Genomic DNA, 10,500 nt, shown 5'->3' with positions numbered 1-10,500 from the left:
ACATGTTACGACGGCACGTGACGCGGCCGCAAGCCGGTACGAGGTCCCGTTCATCACTGCGTGCAGTTTTAATGAAGCACAGCTTTAAAGAATTGTAGTTTTAAAGAAGCACACTTTTAATTATTATTATTACGCTGCCATGGGAGTCTATGGCAGCCCATAGAACGCCATGGTAAAAAGTTGAGAAATTTGGCACACTGATTCAGGACAGTCCCATAAGCCCTCACAGCAAATTTGACATTGCTAGCCCATGAGCTCTAGCGCCACCAACAGGTCAAAGTTGGACATGCATTCATGTTTATAACTTTTGACCCATTCATCCAATATTCACAAACAAGGTATCATTGGAATCTTTGGGCCAAGCCAACACCATGTTTCACTGTTGGGATTGTATTGGGCAGGTGATGAGCAGTGCCTGGTTTTCTCCACACATACCACTTAGAATTAGCTCCAAAAAGTTCAGTGTTGGTCTCATCAGACCAGAGAATATTCTTTCTCATAGTCTGGGAGTCCTTCATGTGTTTTTTGGCAAACTCTATGCAGGCTTTCATATGTCTTGCACTGAGGAGAGGCTTCCGTCAGGCCACGCTGCCATAAAGCCCCGACTGGTGGAGGGCTGCAGTGATAGTTGACTTTGTGGAACTTTCTCCCATCTCCCTACTGCATCTCTGGAGATCAACCACAGTGATCTTTGGGTTCTTCTTTATCTTTCTCACCAAGGCTATTCTCCCACGATTGCTCAGTTTGGCTGGACGGCCAGGTCTAGGAAGAATTCTGGTCATCCCAAACTTCTTCCATTTAAGGATTATGGAGGCCACTGTGCTCTTAGGAACCTTGACTGCTGCAGAAATTATTTTGTAACCTTGGCCAGATCTGTGCCTTGCCACAATTCTGTCCCTGAGCTCCTTGGGCAGTTCCTTCGACCTCATGATTCTCATTTGCTCTGACATGCACTGTGAGCTGTAAGGTCTTATATAGACAGGTGTGTGCCTTTTCTAATCAAGTCCAATCAGTTTAATTAAACACAGCTGGACTCCAATGAAGGAGCAGAACCATCTCAAGGAGGATCAGAAGAAATGGACAGCATGTGAGTTAAATATGAGTGTCACAGCAAAGGGTCTGAATACTTATGACCATGTGATATTTAAGTTTTTCTTTTTTAATAAATTTGCAAAAATTTCTACATTTCTGTTTTTTTCTCTGTCAAGATGGGGTGCTAAGTGTACATTAATGAGAAATAAAAATAACTTTTTTGATTTTAGCAAATGGCTGCAATGAAACAAAGAGTGAAAAATTTAAAGGGGTCTGAATACTTTCCGTACCCACTGTATGTGTGTTGTTGAGTTAGGTTGAGATCTTGAGCCCAGCAACTTTGGTCCTTGTAGTGCTGCTTGTTCTTCCTTGCTGTGTGGTGGGGCTGTGGTCTTCATTTGATCCTTGTGTCGTTAATTTAGATTCGGAAATGCTGTATTTATTTAGTGCTACACATCCCACAGAAAGAATATTGCTGGTTAAATACATGCATGATGCTAAAGGTAATGAGATATCAATAGTGTAACATTTTGAGACAGAATGAAATGATTTACTAATTGTATGTTCTGCTTTTTTTGCAGAAGCCAATGGTTACACTGTACATCCAGAAAGCGAAGGACAGATACATTGCAAGAGAAGTGGCCCTCCTACGTGCCTCGAAACCCACACCACCAATGGTGTCACATCTTGACGAGGTGGATGATGCAGCAATCGAAGAAGGTGTCAGGAGGGTGATAGAGGCCATACCACAAGCTGCTCCTCATGCTGCAGCTTCTGCCATTGTGCCTCCTCTTTCGGTCCCCATGTGTTGTTCTCCCAGCCAGGCTTCTTGCGACCCAGAAGCACCAGCTATGCTGGATCCTTCTCCCTCAACCAGCCAGGCTTCCTGCTACACAGGAACAGTTGACCAACAGGCCAAGCGAAGAAGAAGGCGTTCTGTCCTGAGGTCTCCGGATCCTGGGTGCAGGAACTGCCAGCTTCTCTCTGCTGAACTAATGGTGGCGAAGAACCTGCTCCAGATGAGGAACGATGAGCTCAAGCAGCTACATTCTTCAATAATGCGAGTGTTGAGTTATTCCTCTGGTGTACTTCTTAAATATGACCAATTTCAGTAACTCTTGATTAACAAAATCTGCTTTATGTGTTTTTTTCAGGCAGCAAAGCATCGCAGACGTGCACCATTTTCCCACAGCAAAGCCCCTTGCTATGGTGAAGATACCGTCATATCATAGTCACTGTACTAGTATTAAGCTTGAAAGATAGGGGATGTTGTGTTAATGTGCAGATCCATGCAAAAATATTTGATTTGCTTTATATTCTTTCTTCTTCAGTAAGATTGGTTGAGGAATTTAGGGGCCACACAGAAGGTGCCAACCCTGGTATGAAAACTTCTGAAAACGCCAAGCAGCGAGCCAAACATGTTATCAATTTTCTAGAGTACATGGCAGACTCAGCAATCCCAAATGTTGACCTTCTTTTCCTGAGTAACCATGCTAGAATCCGTGGGTAAGTACTACACTGTAAGAAGCACCTGTGCATTGAAGGGTAGAGGACATGACTGTTTTGTATTTTTGTCTTCAAGTTTTGTTGCAGTCCTTCAAGAAAAAGGCTTCAAACCAACAACCCAGAGATGCTATCTGATGGATGTTGTGGCCTTTATGAAATACATTTCAAACATGGCACCACCATCTGTCAGACTCGGAACAAAAAAAATCAACGCCATCTTGGTAGAGCTGAGGGCCCGGATCAGAGATATTCGCAAGGATGTGGTCGGGCACCAGCTCAGTGTGAGGCGAAGTAAATCTGGTATGTGTATCATTCATAACCCCACCTCCATAGATTAACATCACATTGTTAAAAGCAGGGAACATGCATATAATAAATACTATTCAAAATTTCAGAGAGACTGGTCAAGGCACAGAAACATGCATGGTTTATAGATGAGGCTCCGAAGAAGATCACTGCAGTACTGGGTATGGATCATTGCTCAGCATAAGTTTCAGATTTGTAAAAATAAGGTTTATTTAATGTTATGGGGCTTCTCCAGACTCAAACTTTGGGTGAAGATACCGTTCTGCAGATTTTACATTACAGGGATTAACATCTACAAACTGGGTTTTTATATATGGGCTGGTCTCTGCTGCTTTTGTGTGGCCAACATGTGGTACTTAGGTAAAGAACATCATCATTGCGAGTGAATGCATACAACGTCCTTCCTCTGCTTTTACAGTTGACCTTGAGAAGCATCCAGAGGACCGAGCATGTCTGAAAGAGTTTTTTGGACTGCTGGGTGGCTATATTATTGCAACAACAGGCCACCGAAAGGGTGTTGTGATCAACATGACCACAAAGGAGGTCAAGGCAGCAGAAAAGACTAAGCAGGGTGCCCGCATCATCCGTGTAAGTGCAAACATTATTACAAAAACTGAAAGGACACAAGAGACATACACATTGTTATATCAGTTGGTCAGAGTGAAAAGTCAACTTTCCTGAATTATTAGGTTGGACAGCACAAGACTCAAAGGTACTTTGGTGAAGCAGCTGTACCCCTCAAGCCAAACGAGTATTCCTGGTTGCAGCGTTACAACCTGCTTCGAAACAGAATTGAAGGAGGCAAAGAGGCTTCTACCTTCTTTCACACAACCAGTGGAGGCGTCCTGCTGAAGCTGTCTGAATATTTCAAGGAAGCCTGGGAGGGGATGGGCTTGGGGACAGCCCCAACTTTCAACATGCTGCGCTCCTCTGTTGCCACTTATGTGAGATAACTTCTCATGTTTTTTTGTATCTTAAAAACAATTAAGTGTGGTGAAAAGATAATGAATTTTGCACTTGTGTGTATTTCTTTTTTACATTCATTCCTCCAGGCCAAGCGACAGTTGGGCCATAAAACCTACCAGAAAGTAGCGACTTTTATGTGCCATGATGCAAACACAGCCAAAAGATTTTATCAAGGTTTTTTAAACAATCTAAATTAATGCCAAACCTATTTTTTCTTGTAGTATCCATCAACTTGTAATCATTTTATCCATTTCTTTGCACAGCGGAGGACCCAGCAGAGGTCACACTCCAGTGTAGAGGATTGTCAATGATGGCAATTTCTACATATGCTGCAAAGACAAGGAAATGCAGAGAAAAACACAAGAAAGACAACACCATGACCATTGCTTCTTCAGAGGATGAAAGGGAGGACAACGAACCTGCACAAAATGAAGACAATCAGGGGTTTGAAGAGGAGGAGCAGGAACCATTGGGCCAAAAGAAGCCTGTGAGAAATAGGCTTAACCAGCTGCACGACAACAAGACCCTTGTGCCGTCAGACCAGCAGGTGAGAGTAGCTGCAGTGTTTCCACACACTAATTAAAATACATCATTCTAAAATGAGCTTAATATACTTTATTCTTCCTAAAAAAAAAAAAGATGGTGAGCTTATATGATGAGGATGATGCAGGTGATATGAAAACCACACTAACTGAAACAGTACCAGATCCTGAAGAGGATGAGGAACATGTGCCAAAAAGGACTTACCAGCTGCGTGAGAAAAGGGCATCTGTGCCTTTGAACCAACAAATGGTGAGTTTTGACAATTTTCAGTACTTCCACATATTACAAAGCTTTTAAAATTCTTTTGACGTTTAAAAAAAAACAGACGGTGACCTCAGTACATCAAACAAGCTATAATCATATCACAAAATGATAGTTATGTTATTATAACTCTAGTTCTATGATTGTAGGCGTAGCCGTCTAGGCTTCGCCTTATGGGCTTGTCCCCATGCGCACTGAAATTTCAACTATGCACCAATCAACGTGGGCACCGCCCACATTTCCCACGGCACTATGTATATAAGGCGGCGCACACCGCCGCTCGTCTTTCAGCACATGGAGGGTACAGCAGGTGGGAAACTAGACGGCTACGCCTACAATCATAGAACTAGAGTTATAATATCATAACTATCGTTCTATTTCATGTAGGCTATGCCGTATAGGCTTCGCCTTATGGGTTAAGGCGAAGCTGCAAGCAGAGCTCGATAAATGTACTCCTGCTGGACCCCAGCCAAAAGACCTAAGTCACAGGGCACATAAGACTCAAAAAAGCAAGAATGTGCAAAACACAATCGCTTAATAAGAACCAATTTCTCTTTGGATGACCAAGAGAAAAAGTGAGTCTGTAAGAGCTCTGTTTCAATCCGTGTTTCATGTTGAATCCATGAAAAAAAGGGAAGAAATCGTAAAAGCAATACGGCCTCTATTAGGTCCGCCACCATAGGGGGCGGAGCTATGGAGTCCAAACCCGCTAACTGGCGGGCCAATAGATTTCCCCCGTCCATTTGAAAAATGGTGGGAAAAATATAAGCAGAAAAAAGGCGTAAGGACATGCCTATTTTTCTAAGCCGTAGAAGGGGCCCTGGATTCCAACACAGAGTGGCCGAGTGAGCCCCTGGACATGTCTAACACGTAGAAACGGACAAAGGGGTCGGGGCGAGACCAAGACGCAGCCGCGCAGATGTCTTCCACCGAAACGCCACCGAGTAGAGCCGTCGAAGCGGCCACACCCCGTGTCGAGTGAGCCTTAACGCCCAGTGGTGGCGCCAAGCCCTGCTGAGAGTAGGCTAAGCAAACACCCTCACATATCCAGCGAGAAAACTGCTGCTTAGAGAGAGCACGGCCCCTGCAAGCGTCGCTATAACACACAAACAGCTGCTGTGTGGAGCGGAACGCGGCCGAACGTTTCACATACATAGCTAGCGCCCGAACCGGGCACAGGAGATGCAACTCCGCCTCCGCCTCACTAGCATGAGGCAGGGGGTGAAAAGCTTTAAGCACAATATCCCTTGACCGAAAAGAACTGTTAATGTTCTTGGGGAGGAACGCAGGGTTAGGTCTGAGCAGCGCAAAGGAGCCGTCCTCGTTAAGCATCAAGCAGCTGACAGACAGAGCGGTCAACTCGCCGGCCCGCTTGGCAGAAACCAAGAGAGCCGTTTTAAAGGACAGGGCATCCAAAGGAGCCTGAGACAGAGGTTCAAAGGGTTCCCCGGATAGCCCGCGCAACACGGTGGGGAGATCCCAGCGTGGTGTAAGCACGCGTGTGACAGGTCTAACGCGTTGTGGTAATTGGGAGTCAAGCAGCGAAGCTGCGAGACAACTTATTGTTTTTGTAAGTTTTCCTATTATTATTATTTTCCTGCCATTGGAGTCTATGGCAGCCCATAGAACCCCATGGTAAAAAGTTGTGAAATTTGGCACACCGATTCAGGATAGTCCCATAAGCCCTCACAGCAAATTTGAGGTTGCTAGCCCATAAGCTCTAGCGCCACCAACGGGTCAAATATTATTTTCATTCAATGGGAGTCTATGGCAGCCCATAGAACCCAATGGCATAAGGTTGTGAAATTTGGCACACTGATCCAGGACAGTCCTATAAGCCCTCACAGCAAATTTGAGGTCGCTAGCCCATGAGCTTTAGCGCCACCAACAGGTCAAAGTTGGACATGCATTCATGTTTATAACTTTTGACCCATTCAACCAATATTCACAAACAAGACATCATTGGAATCCTTGGGCCAAGCCGAGTTCAACGCACCCTATGACGTAACATTGCGTCATGAGGAATTCTCCGCCATCTTGGTTTATGTCAAAAACCTTAAATGTTTCACACATCACACATTTTGCCCAATCAAGTCGAAACTTGGCACATATGTTGATCAGACTATGCCTCACAAATTTATCGAACAGATTCTTCAAATTCAAAACCGTTTGGCCGCAACAGCCAATCAAATTTGACCACAAAGCTGCCAAACAGGAAGTAAGCCAATTTCTCAGCAGCCCTTTGAGATATCATAACCAAACTTGGTAGTTTATGTTTTAATTTTGTTTAATTAGTTTATCAGCTTGACTCCCTCAACACTGCTCGCAGATTTAATTAGTTTATCAGCTTGTCATTGGGAGTCAAGCAGCGAAGCTGCTAGACAACCTATTGTTTTCGTATGTTTTCCTATTATTATTATCCTTCAATGGGAGTCTATGGCAGCCCATAGAACCCCATGGTAAAAAGTTGTGATATTTGGTACACTGATTCAGGACAGTCCCATAAGCCCTCACAGCAAATCTGAGGCCGCTAGCCCATGAGCTCTAGCGCCACCAACAGGTCAAAGTTGGACATGCATTCAAGTTCATAACTTTTGACCCATTCATCCAATATTCACAAACAAGGCATCATTGGAATCCTTGGGCCAAGCCGAGTTCAACGCACCCTATGACGGGAATAAACAGGAAATAAGCCAATTTCTCAGCAGCCCTTTGACATATCATAACCAAACTTGGTACATAGACCCATGACATCATCATGGAGACACTCAATACATTTGGTGACCTTTGACCTCAGCGGGACGTCAAACAATAACTGAGCTCATATCTCTGCATGTACCCAAACCAAACTTGGCTCATAGTCTCAGTGTGTTAAATAAAACTAATAACATATAAAAAATATTCAATCATTATGTAAATCTGACATACAGCATACAATCAGACTACTTCATCCATTTTCAATGTTAGTTGCGCTGAACAGCGCTCATCAAAGGGTAACACCCCACTTGTGTGGCGCCAAGCGGTACTGCATGTAGAATGCAACAATGACGTCAAGCTAGATAGACAATGCTAGCAACGCCACGACTGGAATTTTAAAACATACACGAGACATAGAACTTAACCAACAAATCAAATTGGTTATTGATGAAAATGTATTGAGTCTTTGTTTCTTCTGATGACATGTTTCAAGCTAACAACAATTATGAATGGTTTCATCTCCACCTAGTGGACAACACCATATATGGTTTTATGAGTTTGTAGATAAGTTAAACATTAGAAAGATTGCCGGTATGCCATTTCTGCCAACGCCAAGACAGACCGAAGGTTTACCTGGGTAAACTAGAAAATGAAGGCGTGGCTTATTTACCATTTCGCCCACTTCCAATATAAACTGAATTCTTACTGGATAAGATGCTTCATGAATCACCTCTACAACGCATGCTTGTTTACGTTGTGTTTCTGTTAGAATAAACTACGTATTTAACGTTTACCACTCTCCGAGTCATAGGCCTACCCGGCCTACCCGGCCCGAGACGACTACAAAGGATCGAAATAGTTTTTCATCATTACCTGCACAAATGGTCATTAGATGAACAAAATATGGGGAAGGAGCATAGCTTTGGTCTGGCTAGACAAAATAAATTCAATATTACAAGTTGCACGACGACAACCCAAACGTGCTTAGAACGTCTGTAACATATTTCAGCCATAATATTCTCCCATAGCCACAGTACCGAGTAGCCACGAGGGGGCAGCAGCTGATCACACATAGATGAAGAGGGCGGGCTTTTAAAGCCACAGAACACGCCCACCCCTACCTGCTTATTTAATTCAGACCCCGCTATCAAGGAGGCAGAGTCTCTCGTGTGGCGTGTTATATACCATTCCTCTCCTTTTGTTTCGTAGACGATAGACAATAGACCAAAACCTTTACCAAATAAAGTGAGTTAAAAGCGATCCTGTCTCGGCGGCCTTTCCTGGATTAAATATATCATAACACGTCAAACGAAAATAGAAAATCAAATATAAGTTACAATACTGTGCCAAACATTGCAAGAATGCGATTTATGGGATGGCCAATCCGAATCTTGATTGATTTGTTATTGATTCATGTGGTTTTATGCAAGGCATGTAAGCCAGCTCCTTTAAGTGCATGTTATGCCAATTGCAACCTTTTGCGTGCGCCCTGTTTGTTTTCATGTGATATAGGCCGTCTCACCCAGTGTTTTCATTGCCTGGTGAAGATCCGATGGGATTGAAACGTTGCCTTGTTTTTAAGTAAATAAATGTCATTCTGGAGCAGGAGTATAAACAGTGTCTTGGGATTTGCGCACAACTCGTCTCTGAGACGCCATTACACAATTGTGTCAACATTTATTTGAGTAAGAACATTCACAGTATGTTCAATTCATCCTGATGGTAATTGTGATTGTACCACAGATAAATTAAGACCCATTCAGTCAATGCTAGAAAAAAATCAGAAATAGTTTAATTATTGTGGTTAATACCAAGAGATAGACAGCATAGTTTCTCTTAAGCCACTCTAAATAAACAAGCAAATAGTCAGGGTTAAAACATATGATAGGTGGTCTGGACAATACTGAATCAGTGATAACCTGGCAATCCATAGCATAAAACTACTGATGAAAGGTAGCAACAAGCACACACACTACCTAATTCTTATACTCCTAATGCATATATGCAACATTGTTATGTTGTGTTATCCATCTTGTGACATATCGTAGATACTATCCAAACAAATGTGATCTTGAGGAACAGCACAGTTCCTCAAGTTTAATATAAGTTATACTGTATGTTTGCATATGTGGCATTCGACGGTCGAGGGACCAATATAAGATGATGTTTAGTTAAGGAACTAGTGACAAGTTGCCAACAACGCCACCCCAGGAATTTCACCTGGAGAGTTAGATTAACTTTTAAGATTAAAAGTTAAAGCACACAAGTTCGTTTACTAGTGAAAGCTTGAGACTGGGTCAGCATACAAATTCAATTTCGTTTAATTAACAATATATATAAGCTTTAAACATGACTCCTCAATAAAATATGTTCACACAACCACACTAAAGCGAACACACACACACACACAACAAACACAAAATACACAAAAAGGAGAGGGCAAATAACTAAATGGGGTTTAAATCAGGGTTAAATCACTTAATAAACAAACCCAATAAATGCAAACAAAAGAAAACTAACAAAGAAATGAAATCAAAAGTAATGGAGATTTATCCAAACTGATAAATCCAACTAAATAAGTAAAGCAATTAAGCCAAACCAAAATAACTAAGAAAACGAATTAAACCAAAACAAACATGCAAAGCAACCCACAAAACACAAATAATATCATCAATAAGATCAGTTAGGAGTCGGTTAAATGAATAGATTAAGATAATAAGAATGCGGATGAGGCAACAATCACCATACTCGGTGGTAGGTACAGCACAGTAGGAGATGCAGAGTAGGATGGATGTGTTGGCTATGTAAACCAGTGGACAAAACAGCAGCCGGCCAACAGCAGCGTGAAGAGGGGGGGGGGAACGTGCTGGCAGAGACCGCCCACACACACGTCAACCCTGCCATAGAAACATACATACATTTGTTGTAGAGGCTGAACAACAACTGTAGTAACTTGAGTTAGCGTCAACTTATCCACATACCGTCAGGAGTTGAATGAACATCAACGGGGAGGAAGGGGATCACTTGCACCGAGCAGCACAATTACAAGTGCAACTTGATCAATCAGCTGATCGCTCCCCGCTGCAACAGGTAGAGGAGGAAAACACTTGCACGCCCTACAACTGGGGCCGATACGGGAGAGGGAAGACCCGGCCAATGAACTGCCTGAGGGATGGAAGCCAATGTTGA

The 10,500-nt window shown here is 43.0% G+C and overlaps 2 protein-coding genes across 2 annotated transcripts; both read left to right on the top strand.

Annotated features, from left to right (window-relative positions):
- Positions 1-1,619: 1,619 nt before the first annotated feature.
- On the top strand, positions 1,620-3,096 carry LOC311402694 (uncharacterized protein; the record flags this gene model as incomplete). The annotated part of the gene is made up of 5 exons (XM_084488826.1): positions 1,620-1,763; positions 1,853-1,934; positions 2,364-2,538; positions 2,615-2,838; positions 3,080-3,096. The coding sequence occupies 5 exons, from the start codon at positions 1,620-1,622 to the stop codon at positions 3,094-3,096; spliced, it is 642 nt and encodes a 213-aa protein (XP_084344952.1).
- A 635-nt stretch (positions 3,097-3,731) lies between these two features.
- LOC311402528 (uncharacterized protein) lies at positions 3,732-10,500 on the top strand (the record flags this gene model as incomplete). Its single annotated transcript, XM_084488825.1, has 5 exons — positions 3,732-3,788; positions 3,897-3,984; positions 4,074-4,357; positions 4,450-4,602; positions 10,402-10,500. 5 exons carry the CDS (start codon positions 3,732-3,734, stop codon positions 10,498-10,500), a joined length of 681 nt encoding a protein of 226 aa, XP_084344951.1.

This window comes from Micromesistius poutassou (genome assembly GCF_964030765.1).
Source record: "Micromesistius poutassou genome assembly, chromosome: 1".
Lineage (NCBI taxonomy): Eukaryota > Metazoa > Chordata > Actinopteri > Gadiformes > Gadidae > Micromesistius > Micromesistius poutassou.
Note: the sequence above shows the minus strand (reverse complement) of the source record. Positions and strands in the feature narration are given on the sequence as shown.